This window comes from Simochromis diagramma, unplaced genomic scaffold, assembly GCF_900408965.1.
Source record: "Simochromis diagramma unplaced genomic scaffold, fSimDia1.1 OVJJ01000531.1, whole genome shotgun sequence".
Lineage (NCBI taxonomy): Eukaryota > Metazoa > Chordata > Actinopteri > Cichliformes > Cichlidae > Simochromis > Simochromis diagramma.
The window spans coordinates 1,908,775-1,924,317 of NW_024387353.1; the positions used below are offsets into that span (position 1 = coordinate 1,908,775).

At 44.0% G+C, this 15,543-nt stretch overlaps 1 gene segment (V, D, J or C); it reads right to left on the reverse strand.

Annotated features, from left to right (window-relative positions):
- LOC120718556 lies at positions 1 to 2,260 on the reverse strand. The segment is given in 3 exon segments: positions 1 to 378; positions 1,276 to 1,315; positions 2,177 to 2,260. Coding segments are annotated over 3 exon segments (450 nt in total).
- Positions 2,261 to 15,543: the final 13,283 nt, after the last annotated feature.

Below are 15,543 nucleotides of genomic sequence, written 5' to 3' on the forward strand. Positions count from 1 at the left end.
AAGCTACAGAATGCAGTGTGAAAGTAAGACCAGCATAAAAGTCACATATAGTTCAGGACTGGGGACACTGGTCTCTCATCAGTGGCTCTGAGACCAGAGTGCTGGAGCCCTGGGTGGCCTCACAGGTCACAGAGCCCACCTTCATCCAGTGGTCTGCAGGGAGCCTCAGGGTGCTGCTCCAGCTGTAGAGGCCGTCGTTCTCCTGCACCACGGGGCTCCTGCTCTCCTCCCAGCTGATGCTGCCACTGCCATCCACCTTCCAGGACAGACTCCAGTCTGAGGGGAAGCCCTTGTTGGCCACACACATGAGCGTGGCCTTCCCCTGCTGTAGCTCCTCACTGGAGGGACCCAGCACCTTCAGGGCAGGGCGGGTATCACCTAGGAAACACCAATCAGGTTAGAGGACAGGAACCACAATTTGATTTTCTCCGTTAAGAAGTTTCTGTCAGGTGTTTTTTCTGCTCCACCAGTCATTCACTCACACATTGTTTCACTTCCCTTTAAGAAACCTCTCATGCATATCAGCACAGAGAGAATCATCACACAGTTTGAGCTGAAATATGTTCAAACTACACTGGAAATAAAAGAAGCAGATGTGGAAACATTTACAAAAACTATTTTAGCTTCAAATTCATCAGTTATCTATAACACATCACTTGTTGGAGATAAGAATCTTAATAGCACTACTTGAATGATGTGGATTAATTTTTTTTACTGCTTACATGATTTTAATGACATTTGAAATGATATCTGCTACAACAGAAACACCAGACGTGCTGCACACTGTCAAATGCCCATCTTTAACTTCTGGAAATAAAATAAGCAGATATGGCAACAATTATACAAGATGTTAAGCTTCAAAAACCTCTGTTCTGTATAATACACAAGTTTTCTACTTACCTCATGTGAGTTTCAGTCATTTATTGTAGTGCTTTTATGATTTCTAAGCAAATTCTACATTTTTACTGACTAAGTAAAAGACCAGAAATCTTTATCTTCACTCTGTTTAACTTGAGGACAGTTACATTTAATTCATCTTAGAAACAGTGACTGTGATTTCAAACTAGAAAATAATCACAGGCTGATGACAGTTTATATTATTTACACAATGCATCGTCTTTATGTCAGAAATGTAGACATAAAATCTAATTAAAGCTGATGGAGTCAGCCTCCAGTGTATAATGGTTATAATATTACCTCTACATGAATACTTCATTGTTATAAAGCTAACATTTAAACCTCGATGTAGTTTCTTTAAAAACTTTATAATCTTACTTCCAACTTGCAGTCTGGTTCCTCCACCAAAAGTCCACCACAGTGATACAAACTCATTGAGGCGCCGTACAAAAACCTCTGACTGTAGAGAGACACGGCTCTCTGACTCTGAAACAAACAAACTCAACTAAATCATTCACTGTTTGCACAGCAGCCATGACTCAGCTGATATGACTTCTTCAAATACCATCATAATAACATCGTACAACATTAGTTTAAATATAGTTTGATCCATAAGCTTTTGGACAATGACACATTTTCACAGTTTTACTGTGTACACAACACAGTGGAATCTGACTCAAAGAACTAGGATGTGACTGAAGTGCAGACCTTCAAGGCCCACAAAATGCTCTGCTCTGGTTTATATTTTGCCTTTCATTGTTAATAAACTTGCTCACAGCTACGCTGTCGTCCGTGCTTGCGTTTGGGTCCAAATCCTCCTCCAGACGATCTGCCTCCCAGATTGTGACATGCTACCTCTATCAGCAGTAACATTATCAATAAATACTACTGCATAAAGCCCGGGGGGTGGTGCAAGCTCAGGAATCCACAGACTTTGTCCAGCAGCAGCGGACTACGGCCGCCCCGGAACAGTCACGTCAGCTTCTCCTGCTGGAGGTTTTGCCCGCCCCTCCTTAGGTTTTGCCCGGCCCGCCGGAGGTTTTGCCCGGCCCGCCAGAGGTTTTGCCCGACCCGGCAGGGAGGAAGCGACGATCGCGCCGCCGGCGCGTCACCCCACAGCCGGATATTAGGAGTTCAGAATTGCCGGCTGTGGTGAGTGAGAAGGACCCTTTTTCTGTTTTGGACTGTGGGACAGTTTATTCAGGGGCTTTGTTTTGTGCAGCAGATGACAAGGAGAACTGTTTGTTGCCTGTTCATTCTCCTGCTCAGCTGTCTTTACCTCGTTTAGCTGCACAGCCACAAGCTCGTTTAGCTGCGCAGCAGCATTCAGCTCGCCCTCCGGTATCCCCGCTAGCCCAGTCATCTATGCCATCTCCGTCTTCACCAACTCCCTCTGTATGCGAGGCTGCATCTGTGCCTCCGGTTTTGGACTCTTTTTCTAGTACGTATTTTTTGCAGAGAGAAAACACGTTAAAATTGCAACCGTTCCTCAACAGCTGGCTAGTTTAGAGACTGTTACTTGCTCCAGGGCCTCACCAGAGGTTAAATTACAGCCCTCAGCCGACTCTGGACCCCTGGAGGTTAAGAACCCAGCTGAGGACTGCACCCGGCAGTCGCTGCCTGAGCAGGGTCGGTGCTCCGCGCAGCTGCAGTCTGTTCTGCGCCCGCCAGAGGTCCCCGCACCTGCTGGTTCTGTCCAGCGCCCGCCAGAGGTCCCCGCACCTGCTGGTTCTGTCCTGTGTATGCCAGGGGCTCCGGTGCCCACTGGTTCTGAGACTGTTTTCGCTGGAGGACCCGAGGAGCCCGTCCAGCTTCCTGCCTCGTCAGCTGGAGGGCCCGAGGAGCCCGTCCAGCCCCAAGACTCGTCAGCTGGAGGTTCAGGAGAACCTAGCCAGCTTCCTGCCTCGTCAGCTGGAGGGCCCGAGGAGCCCGTCCAGCCGCCAGCTGCAGCTTCATTCATGCCGCCAGCAGCAGCAGCCTCATCGTCCTCGCCAGCTGCAGCCTCCGAGTCTTCATCCTCGCCTGGTCCAGCTCCGGCTTCATCCTCGCTGGTCCAGCTCCGGCTTCATCCTCGCCTGCTCCAGCTCCAGCATCATCATCCTCGCCTGGTCCAGCTTCAGCATCCTCATCAGTTTCATCGGCTTCGCCTGGTCCAGCATTTTCTTCAGCTTCACCCGCTTCGCCTGGTTCAGCTTTGGCTTCGCCTCCGCTTCAGCCTCGTCCGGTCCAGCCTCAGCTTCCGCCTCGTCTGGTCCAGCCTCTGCTTCCGCCTCAGCTTCTGTCTCGTCTGGTCCAGCCTCTGCTTCAGCCTCGTCTGGTCCAGCCTCAGCTTCCGTCTCGTCTGGTCCAGGCTCTGCTTCAGCCTCGTCCGGTCCAGCCTCAGCTTCCGCCTTGTCTGGTCCAGCCTCTGCTTCCGTCTCGTCTGGTCCAGCCTCTGCTTCAGCCTCAGCTTCCGTCTCGTCTGGTCCAGCCTCAGCTTCAGCCTCGTCTGGTCCAGCCTCAGCTTCAGCCTCATCTGGTCCAGTCTCAGCTTCCGTCTCGTCTGGTGCTCCAAAGGCCACGCAGCCTTCAGGTCCCCAACTGCCGCCTCGACATCGTCGATCATCTGCCAGGCCGCATGTTGGGCATCTTCGCCACCGTGGCCGGCCTCCGGACTTGCTTTGTCGCCGCCGCTGTCGTGCGCACGGTCGGCCCCCAGAACTGCTTTCACGCCGCTGTTGCCATCCGCACGGTCGGCCCCCAGAACTGTTTCCACGCCACTGCCTACTGCGTGGCCAGCCTCCGGACCTGCCCCACTGCCGCTGCCTTTCACACGGTCGGCCCCCGGAACTGAACTGTTTTGGCCTCTGGCGCTGTCGGCCTCTGGGTCGGCCCCCTGAACTTGTCCGTCTGGGCCTTTTTTGGACTCTGTCCCTCCGTCTTGGACCCCTACCGCCCGCACTGGCCGGGTCGTTTTCTGTAATTTGTTTTTTTTTTGGGGGGGGGGTTTGGACGGTTTTTGTGCTTCTGTTGGGCTGTCTGGAGCCAGCCCTTGAGGGGGGGGGGGTACTGTCATGGTCCTGAGTCTGAGGACTCGGTGTTTTGTGTTTCTTTATATTATTCTTTGTTCTCGGTTGTTCTGTTTTGTCTTTTGTTTAGGTTTGCTATGTGTTAGTGTTTTTGTTTCATGCCTGCCTGTGTTCCCTCTGTCTGTCCATGGTGTTATTGTGTCTGCTCATGACTCTGCCTGTCAAGTTCAGTGTCCTGTCTGGTTCTCTGTGTCTGTTAGTTTCCTGTTTTATTCTGAAAGTTCATGTCTCATGTCAGTGTGTTCAGTTTTACCTCTCCCCTGTCTCGTTAGCCTGATTGCTCCCAGCTGTGTCTCCCTCCTGTGGCCCATTCCCTGATTAAGCCCTGTGTTTTCCTGTGCTCTCTGTTGCGTCGTCTGTTTAACTCCATGTCCGTCTGTGTTTCTCTGTGAATCTCCCGTGTAGTCTACATTATTCCATGTTTCTTTGTGTCTCTCTGCTCCTCGCTCCATGTCGTCCATTTTGTATTAGTTTTCCCAGTTTAGGTTTGTGTTCGGTTCTGCCCACACCTTGGTTTTGTGCACTGTAAATAAAACCCACTTGCACCTCCGCCATTGTGTGCTATTGGATCCTCCTTTCTCACCCTCCACACGACTGCCGCCCCAGCCGTGACAACAATAGCTTTCACGGCCCTGGGTCTGTGACCAAGTGTTCTGTGTTTAATTTATATTTCTTGATTATTGTTATTCATGGTTTTAGTTCTCTTGATGATAATTTGTTTTTCTTTTCAGAAGAGTGACCTTGTGTTAAGATGGACACTACGGATAATATTCATTACAGTTGATCATTTACTATTGACATTAATAAATGAATAAGCCGTTCTGTTACTGTTAACACTGAATAACTGATCATTCAGTTATGAGTCACCTATATAATTTCCTAAATTAGCTGTTGGGCCAACAAATTTATATATAACAAAAAAAGCATCAAATGAAAGTTATAAAAAATATTGATGATGTCACACTTTCTATTTCAATCTGTGATCTTATCTGACAGGATTCTGGAGAGGCTGGAGCTTTACCCAGCTGTCCCAGGGTAAGGGGCAGGTTACACATTAACTGTAACTGTAATCCATATGGAAACTGCAAATTAAATTTTGAGTAATTTTTAATATCAATTAATAGGAAACTAAGCAAAAACAGAAAAGACATCATTAATTCAGACAGAAAAAGCACGAAGGATTTCATTGTGTCAGTCAGATGATTTCCATAGAGAGGCACTTTGCATCAGCAGCACCATGCTCCAGTGCTCTGGGAGAGTTTATAGTCCTGAGAGTTGAACACTGGATGACTGACAGCTGTCCTTCATCACAACAGAAGCCACAGAAATCCTCCTCATCAAAAACATGACTTTGATCTGCGTCCTCATCTGGACTCTCCTCTGCTGCTGCTTCACAGGTAAAGTCCAGAGAATCAAACTCCTCTCCTCTATCAACATCTGTCCCTCTGAAATGAAGCCCACAAAACCATGAAGCTGCTTTATGTTTTTGTCTCTGTGTCCTCAGAGTCCAGAGGACAGATCACAGTGACTCAGCCTGGAGCAGTGAGCTCTGCTGTGGGAGGAACTGTGAGCATCAAGTGTAGGACCAGTCAGAATGTTCGTGTTTGGAGCAACTACCATCTTTTAGCCTGGTACCAACAGAAAGATGGAGGAGTTCCTAAACTGCTCATTTACTTTGCTAGCACTCGATATTCAGGAATTCCAGCTCGTTTTACAGGCAGTGGATCAAACTCTGACTTCACTCTGACCATCAGTGGAGTCCAGGCTGAAGATGCAGCAGTTTATTACTGTCAGAGTCAGCACTACATTAACAGCCAGCTTGTGTTCACACAGTGAAAAACCGTCATACAAAAACCTCTCTCGTGCAGAGACTGATACAGTTGACTGAGTACACACACTCAAAGAAATACACTGGGTTTCATATCTTAGTGAGGATATCTAATTGACATAATGCTTTTGCCAACTGCTTACTATAACCTTAACCATCAAAAGTGAATGCCTAACTATAACCTAACTGTAACCCTGACACTAAAACCACTTTTTGAGACTCAAATGCCTTTAAACTCGTTTGGGACGAGCGTTTTTCCCCATAAGTGACTGTTGTGCTCCACAGTATAGTGGCATGCCACACGTGTAACACACATTACAAAAAAAATCAAAAAAACAAAACATGTGGGGAACCTCCTCCAGATGTCACTGTTGGTGTTTCTGGAGTCAACAAACATAGTGTGTATTATTTCATCAAAAGAAGTTAATTGGTCTCCATCACCCTCAGATTTACAACCAATCATGGGGTAGATGAAGGTAATGACGTGTTCTGTTACCAACAGAAAAATGGTGAAACTCCTAAAAAGCTAACTTACAATGCTGACACTTGAGCTTCATGACCTTTGACCTCACTCACGCTTCACAGAGGTTTTAGGTTTCTTGGAACCTTATCCCAACTTCACATAAATAGGATTGTTAGAAAGGTGTAAAAGTACACAACACACACGATGATTGTGCTCACTATTATTGCGTTTTACTGACAGTTATGAACTCAAGGAACACAGTCTGTTCCAGTCCAGCTCTCCCCGTCCCCGCTCGACTCTGTCTTCACTATATAGATGAACAGAAAGAGACAGCGTCATCAGTCAGTCGCCACCACCTGTGGCTCACCTGCCTCCCGGTACCGCCGCCTTGAGCTCACTGTACCACTCCTCCCCTGCAGATGAGCCAAGGACCACACCTCCGCCACAGAAGGCAAATCAAATATACCCATTTTGTCTCTCTCTGTTATGGACACAGATGTACAGATTTGTGTACAGAGTAGCATGAAAGACTCAAATGTAAGCACTCAGTAAGGTGCAGAAAAGTGCTGAACAATCATAAATTCTAAACAATCAGTTGTTTGTTTCTGCTCATTAAATTCTGTAAGAATTAGAAATGTGAAGGTCCCAAGTTCAGTCTGAGGATTTTACCTCCAACAGCAGCTTTTATCCAGGTACATGTTCTTGAACTTAAAGTGTCCGTGATGATAACAGAGATTCTATCATGATGGGTTTTATTACTTAGTTTTATTCATTTGAATAAAGCTGGAATTCAGTTGTGTAATTGTTTGTAATTTGTGATTAAAAAAACATCAACAGCAGTGAACAACGATGCTTGATCTGCCCCGCTGTTACATGTCACATGGTTGTGATCATATAGCTACAGAAAGAGGTGTTATAGGTAGTGCTGTCAGAGATAACAGCCTCGTTTAAAAGATACTGATTGTGTCTGTTTGTGTTTTATAAGAAGTCCTTTGAAGCAAAGAGCAGTGACTGTACCTCCACATGTCTGAGCTCCTCACTCTCTGAGACTAAGCTTAGCTACTCTACAGCATGAACCTGTGACCTCGTTAATTCATATTTTTAATTAATCCAGATATATTCTTACTAAATATTATGATAAACATGTGAATCCATCAAGGAACCATAAAACAAAACATTTAAATAATAGAAAATATTTTGGAATAAGAATATTCTGAAGAACAAACTGATATATCTGCTCAATACTACGATGGATTTATTTATTCCTGATAAACAGCATCGTCAGATTGATTCAAGTCAGTCAGATGATTTCCATAGAGAGGCACTTTGCATCAGCAGCACCATGCTCCAGTGCTCTGGGAGAGTTTATAGTCCTGAGAGTTGAACACTGGATGACTGACAGCTGTCCTTCATCACAACAGAAGCCACAGAAATCCTCCTCATCAAAAACATGACTTTGATCTGCGTCCTCATCTGGACTCTCCTCTGCTGCTGCTTCACAGGTAAAGTCCAGAGAATCAAACTCCTCTCCTCTATCAACATCTGTCCCTCTGAAATGAAGCCCACAAAACCATGAAGCTGCTTTATGTTTTTGTCTCTGTGTCCTCAGAGTCCAGAGGACAGATCACAGTGACTCAGCCTGGAGCAGTGAGCTCTGCTGTGGGAGGAACTGTGAACATCAAGTGTACGACCAGTCAGAATGTTTATGGCAACAACTACTTACACTGGTACCAACAGAAAGATGGAGGAGTTCCTAAACTGCTCATTTACTATGCTAGCAATCGACAATCAGGGATTCCAGCTCGTTTTACAGGCAGTGGATCAAAGTCTGACTTCACTCTGACCATCAGTGGAGTCCAGGCTGAAGATGCAGCAGTTTATTACTGTCAGAGTTATCACAGCATCAACAGTCAGCGTGTGTTCACACAGTGAAAAACAGTCGTACAAAAACCTCCCTCAGTCAGACTGAACAGAAACTGAACTGAGTGCTGCAGCTGGAAGATACTGCAGAGACTGATACAGTTCACTGAGGACACACACACACACACACACACACACACACACACACACACACACACACACAGAGCTTTTCAGGCAACTTTCACAAAATGCAATGATATCCAAATCTCATAATCATATCAGTTTAAACCAGGACTTTTTTGTTTTCTATTAAATAAATATTAGTGTTTTTATTTTTTTATTTTTGATAAAGTAAAAAATATTTAAAGTCTTGCAAAAACAATGAGTCTCCAAACACTTTTCAGATGGCTGATCCCCAATCAAATAGCAATAATGCTAATACTGATATCAAAAATATTCATTAAAGTCAGAAAATAGTATTATGTATGTTAGGTTTTGTATTGTTGGTTGTCATTTATGCTTAGAAATATTTAACCATGTATACTTAGAGTTTTGTAATTAGTTGTAGATTGGTAGAGGTTTTGATCCTTGATAGTCTGCAAACTTTGTGTGTATTAGAGAGCACTCTGGGAGCATGAGAGGTCGTACCTTGTCTTATTGTTTTATGGTAGGATTAACGTAGCTACGTCTGTTCTAGTCTAAGTGCTTTAACGGCTTGACTTCCTCACCGTGTTATCTAGGGTGAACCATCTAGGGTGAGGGGGGGTCTACCCTCTTCCTGACCAGGGATGTTTGCCTTTGTGCTTTTATGTATATGACCCTTTGATCAGCAGTACCACACACACACACACACACACGGTACTCTTTGTTTGTATGTAGACGTCATACGTTAATGAACCTATGCATATTCATGTAACCTCAATAAAAGAGCAGTGTTACGGGGAGCGGACGAGAGCAACTGGGGTCAAGCGAAGGAACGGCGGTGGTCCGGTTCTCTCCCGTGCACGAGAAACATGAAGAACTTTGCCTACTCGTGTCTTGCTTTGCGGTGTAATTATATTGTCTTCAACGTTCCAGCGAATAGGTTCAAGCTACGAACCTATCATTAATTGGTCCTTCGAGAGCCGGAGCCCTGGAATCGGCATTCACCGAGGGGAGGAGGGACACGTTGACAGACTGACGTCAGCCAGGAAGTTCCTGTGGATTAACTGTCTGTCTTTTCTCCTCGATGAATGACGATCGGCAGGATCCGAGGCTGATATTACACGCTAAGCAACGCCAAGTAAGTTGAGAGAGCGACTCTATAACCGCATAACTGGGTTAGTGTCCCGAAAAAGAGGTTTTGGTAAAATCGCCCAAGGGCCCAAGCGTCCGGTGAGTGTCCGGTTTTGAAATCGCCCTGGGTGTGTGTCCCGAGCGTCCCTTCATTGGGTTTTGTCGCGCGACTGGGTGAGGGTCCCGAAAGACTGGGTTAGCGTCCCACAACTGGGTTAGGGTCCCGAGCGGTCCGGTGTGAGTCCGGAGTAGGCCTATTTTGTGTTGTTGTCGTTGTTGTCGTCGTCGTTGTTGTTGTTGTTGTGTGAGTGTGTGCGGAGCAGAACACGTGGTCTGTGACACCGACTGTTGTTGTTATCATGGGTTCCTAAGCAACCAAGAGTGAGTCAGAGGGTGACAGACGTTTATGCTGGACTTTGCTCCTGGCACCACAAAGTATTTAAATAAAAATGAAAGAGAGCGACGGCTCCTTAGCTACGCGGGTTCACGCGAGCACGGTCGCGCGGGTTTCACGCGGACCTGAGCCGTGATGAGCAAGCTACACATTATCAGATCGAGAGCTGTCTGAGAACTACTCAAAGAGAGGGAAACAGAGCTATGATAACTGTGATAACTGGAGTGTGCAGCGTTTCCGTGAGCAGTTTTTCTGCACCTTGACTCGTGTGTGTAGCATCAGCATCATGTTTTTGTTATTTGTTTTGTTGGGTTAAAAATGATTAAATAAACTTGTGATCATGCCTATGGATCACCATGGCACATATCATCAGCCATATGATTTATTTATGCAGATGACAAAGTGAGTGTGAATGTGTCTGACATCACAGTGTTTTTGTGCGCTGTGTAAAAGTAATTGCCTTTGATTGTGAGAGCGGTGATTCTGCAGGTCACCAGCTATTGTAAAGAAAAAAAAGAGTGAAGAAGAGAAAGAATTTATATTGTAGATGTAAAAAATTATAGGAAAAAGGTTTTGTGTTGATCAGCCAAGAACAACCACAATTTTATTTTCTGCTTTTAAGAAAGGATTGTTCACAAAATCACAGAGAGAGAGAGAGATGTGTGTTGATTAAGCAGTGATGATAATAATGAAAATGTCTTAGTTTGTCACTTTCAGGTGAAAAGCAGACCTGAATCAATTTTCCACATGCAGCAGTCGGAAGAAAGTTATAGTTTAACATCATTGGAAACATTCAGGCCAAGTTTCTGGCTGACTTATTTACAGCACCATGTGTCTCTCAACCTCACAAGCGAGCTCTCACTCCTCCCTGAAGACAAGGAATGCAGCTCCAAAGAGCAATAACATGGCAGATAAAGAGACAGCAGCAAAGTCCTGAGCAAAGAGTCCCAGCAAGCAGCAGCAATGTGGACAAACAGCATCAGAGAAGAAGAGCAAACCCATCATCCTGACTGATCGGATGAATGGCACTGTGAAGCTGCAACTTCACTGGGCATGTGAAGAAAACGTTTGAGGAGAACTGAGCAGTTGGAGTTTGACATTTGCCACCTTTGGAGTAAAATGGCAAGAAGAGACAGTGGGACACAGGACAAAGCTGAAGGAGAACTGCCGGCTGTTGGACTGTTGAAGTGGGAGAGGACAACAGAGTGAGAGGACAACAGAGTGAGAAGACTAGGTGAGAACACATAGGAATTATTTAATGTGGGAAATCAAAATTTGGGTTAGCAAACCAGGGGAAAAGAAAACTGACTGCTTAAGTTGGAAAATTGTGAAGGAGTCTGAAACACTGCGAAAATAGAAACATATACAAAATCACACACACAAGCAGAACATGCATTAACCCTACTAACACAAACACAAGAGAGTTTATGAAGATTAGACAACATATTAAGCGTGTGAGTCTGTTTATCATCTTGTCCAAGTCACTTAGTGTGATGCAAAGACCAGTGGAACTCATAGCACATTAGTTAAGAAATGATCAAATAATAGCAGAGAAGTGTGTAGGAAAGGCAGCTTTAAGAACATGCTCTGTTGGATATGCAGCTCCACAGACATGCATTAAATCTGCCTAATAACACAAACACACATGCAATGAAAATTAGCTTGTTATCTTTCATCAGTGTTAAAATAGTGTCAATTTAGCAGACACTTGTTATCAAATGCTGAATTTATCCAATGCAAAAAATTGACTCTCTAGGTTGCAGGACAACAGTTTAACTTTCGTGGGAAAAAGATTCTGGTTTGACCAACCAGTGATCAGACAATAAATTTAGTTGTTGATATAGTAAATTGGGAGATGCTTCCTGCTTGATTGATGCAGTACAAGTAACTTACTGTATGAGGGAAATTCTATTTTTGTGATAACATTTTGAACATGCATTTCTGTTGTCCTGTCATCTTAGTGGGTTAATAGCTGATATGCAAATTAGTTGATCGTTCTTAGATTAATGAAAGGTGATTGAATTCTAGCACGAGTGAATGAGATGTGTTGGAGTTTGTTGTGTGTTGAGTGGAGACTCTAAAACACTGAGTTTCCTGTCTTGATGTGCGAGTGAATCCTGTACCCAGATACACAACTCTGAATACGTCAGAACAAACTTCTTTTGTAAAGTGCATGACAACATGTCACATGTTTTATGATGAAGGGAAAAAGGAAAACTGAATAAAATCTGTGGCCTAAATGAGTGAAAAGCACAGACCTGGTGACTAAACTCATAGCTAATAAGACATTAGGGTTATGTTGTGTGTTGTGCAGCTGATGGTTGGTTTGGAGTGAATCTAGCTGATGATTTTTCTTTTGTTGTGAAGTTGAGCCTGCCAATTAGTATGATGGTATGATAAACCATGCTAATGGTATGATTTACCCTCCTGAGATGAGGAGCTTGTGTCATGACTTAACAAGGCCTTTTTATTTTGATACTTTCACAGTGCACTGAAAGTCTTGTTCGATAATCTCTGTCGTTTGAGCAGATCTGCACGATTAGAACAGAAAGCGCTGTACGACACGTCGTCGAGGAAATTGTTACAAGTGAGTTTCTCCACATTAAAATGGGCTCTGGAGAAAGCCACTTATTTGGGACAATTAGAAAGTAAGTTCCTGTCCAAAAAGGATTCAGCGATGTAATCCGAACTAAAGTTCTTTTTTTTCTTTTTGTAATGACGTCATTTTGCTGAGAGTGGAAACGTAATGCGACGATAGGTTCCACTATCAGCAAAGAAAGAAAGAATGAATGTATGAATGAATGAATGAGTGAAAGAAAAAAAACTGACTGACTGGTAAAAGCTGACAAGACTTTACTGATGTAACACGACTGTGTGAAGTTAACCTCCACCTGACAAAGGTGCAGATGAATTTATGTGTATTTTTTTTTACAGGAGCAGAAAGATGACAGCAACATTCGAGGTTGCGTGATGGTTTTAATAATAATAATAATAATAATAATTAATTTAAATGCCACTTTCTGTGTCTGTGCATCTACCAGGGGTGTTATCCACTATCCTGTGTTGCTCACAGAGGAAACTGTGAGAAAGAGTGTATACGTCTGCGCAGCGCTAACATTTGCATTTTCTTTTCTACAGCATGACAGTTCTTCATGTGACTAGATGATTTATACCAGGACAACTGGTTGATGTTTTTTTCTACTACAGGATTTCTGGGTTTATGTGTGAAGAAACTGTGTTTATAGGTTATGAGTGGTGATGCTGTTACACTGTGTTTTTGGGAAAATGTGAAGGTTACTTTGATGATGTGAATAATATGTGAGAAATTTTTTGTGTTGAAAACTAGTGTCACTTTTTCCACAGCTATGGATGGCTAACTTTATGGTCTTTTTATGGCACCTCTGGAACCTGTCGACCTGCGTTTGACCACAGTCAATGTGTGTTGTTAATGTTTGTTTTTTTTTAAGAATGCATGTGGAGGATTCAGCAGAAGCGGACAAGTGACATGAGAAAAACAAATAAGAGATGCAGTGTTTATGGGATAGTTTAATATGGGCTCATTTGCTGGCCACTTTTGAGCCCATAGTAATATATGAGTGGAGTGAATTTGCTTAAGGGTAGTCACCGATTACATTAATGTTGACTGAGTACATGGGATGATCCATGTCTGAGGCAAATTATGGTAATAATTGTAGTTTACTGATTTGAGAAAACCTGCACATGACACTTGTCTTGCTGATGTTGAATGCTTATTACTTTTGTGATATAATTGTTTATAAGTGTGGAGTTTGATCTTACTTCCAGATTTTGCTTTCCAGGCCATGATGGTGTGTATGCAGGCTCCTGGGAGAGCCAGGTGTTAAGCAAACTTAATATGCAAAACACACTAACATCTTTTATTGCAGGGTTACGGAGCTACTCCAGCGGAGATGCCCTGATGTTGCCTGGGACATGATCTAGCTAACCTTTTTCTTTAAGACAGGAATCTAGGTTTGATGAGTTGACTCGTGGGAGTGTCCATGAGTCAAGAGGAGGGGTCCAGGATTAACATGAAATAATGTTTTCTATTATTGTTGCAGTGATTTGTGTGATTAACCGTTTATTTACAGGTATTAAACCTATGCAAGTGGTGCATCCATGTTCAGATGAGGCTTTGATGGCCTATAAGTGAAGTTCACTGAACTAAAGAATGTGGTTTGATGATTGTTGACATGCTCTCCAAATAGAAGTTTTTCTTCCTAGCGAGGGACAAACCCTGGAGATTGTTTTAGGGAGACTGTGCAACATTCTTGTACATGTCTCATTGGGGAGTTGACACATGGCGAAAGCCGTGTGGCGAGAAGAGTGTTTTTTTTTCAATTTGTAGATGTCGTGAGGTGCCATGACGAGAAGGAGTGCCTGAGAGGATCGTCCACAAGATGGGAGCTGAGGCCAGGAGAGAGGCTTCAGGAGGATCAGAGATCATCTTCAGCACAGCAGACATCACACAGAGAGCTGTGCTACTGAGCTTCCAGGAGATCAAGAGGAGACTTCCCACAGCAAGATTTTAAATAAAATGAAAGATTCAATGTTGACGCTGAGGAAGACAACTAAGGTGTACGACGTGCTCTGCCTTAAATCTTCAGCAGCGTTGGAACATGAAAACTCGAGGGATGGAGAGAGCGTGCCAAGCTCCATCGACAACGCAGAGGGAGTCTAAGGATGGCATCATGATCCTGTGAAAAGCACAGGAACCAGAAGCTATGGTGGTGATGACAGCAGTTTCCTATGAACATCACCTAATGCTGTGCCACTATACTGTGCATACGATGACACTCTGAAGGCTGCTGGGATCATAAGAGCAGATGCAGTTTGCCATTGGATGAGATCAATGAGGACTGGGATAACTGCTAATACATTTGTTAAACTGTGTACTTTTTCAGTAATTTAGGGTGATTTGACATATGCTGAGTATAAAAATGTTTGCATTGAAACTGTCAGACATGAGGTATTCATAACTGGGAACTTTTCTAGCATAATTGTCAAAAAGGGGGGAATGTTAGGTTTTGTATTGTTGGTTGTCATTTATGCTTAGAAATATTTAACCATGTATACTTAGAGTTTTGTAATTAGTTGTAGATTGGTAGAGGTTTTGATCCTTGATAGTCTGCAAACTTTGTGTGTATTAGAGAGCACTCTGGGAGCATGAGAGGTCGTACCTTGTCTTATTGTTTTATGGTAGGATTAACGTAGCTACGTCTGTTCTAGTCTAAGTGCTTTAACGGCTTGACTTCCTCACCGTGTTATCTAGGGTGAACCATCTAGGGTGAGGGGGGGTCTACCCTCTTCCTGACCAGGGATGTTTGCCTTTGTGCTTTTATGTATATGACCCTTTGATCAGCAGTACCACACACACACACACACACACGGTACTCTTTGTTTGTATGTAGACGTCATACGTTAATGAACCTATGCATATTCATGTAACCTCAATAAAAGAGCAGTGTTACGGGGAGCGGACGAGAGCAACTGGGGTCAAGCGAAGGAACGGCGGTGGTCCGGTTCTCTCCCGTGCACGAGAAACATGAAGAACTTTGCCTACTCGTGTCTTGCTTTGCGGTGTAATTATATTGTCTTCAACGTTCCAGCGAATAGGTTCAAGCTACGAACCTATCAATGTATTCAGTCTGAAAATGTACAAATTGCAACATTACTTCATTGTTTACTTTGATGCTGTTTATTAATTGTATCTCAATACTGGTACGACCTTTTTGACAAC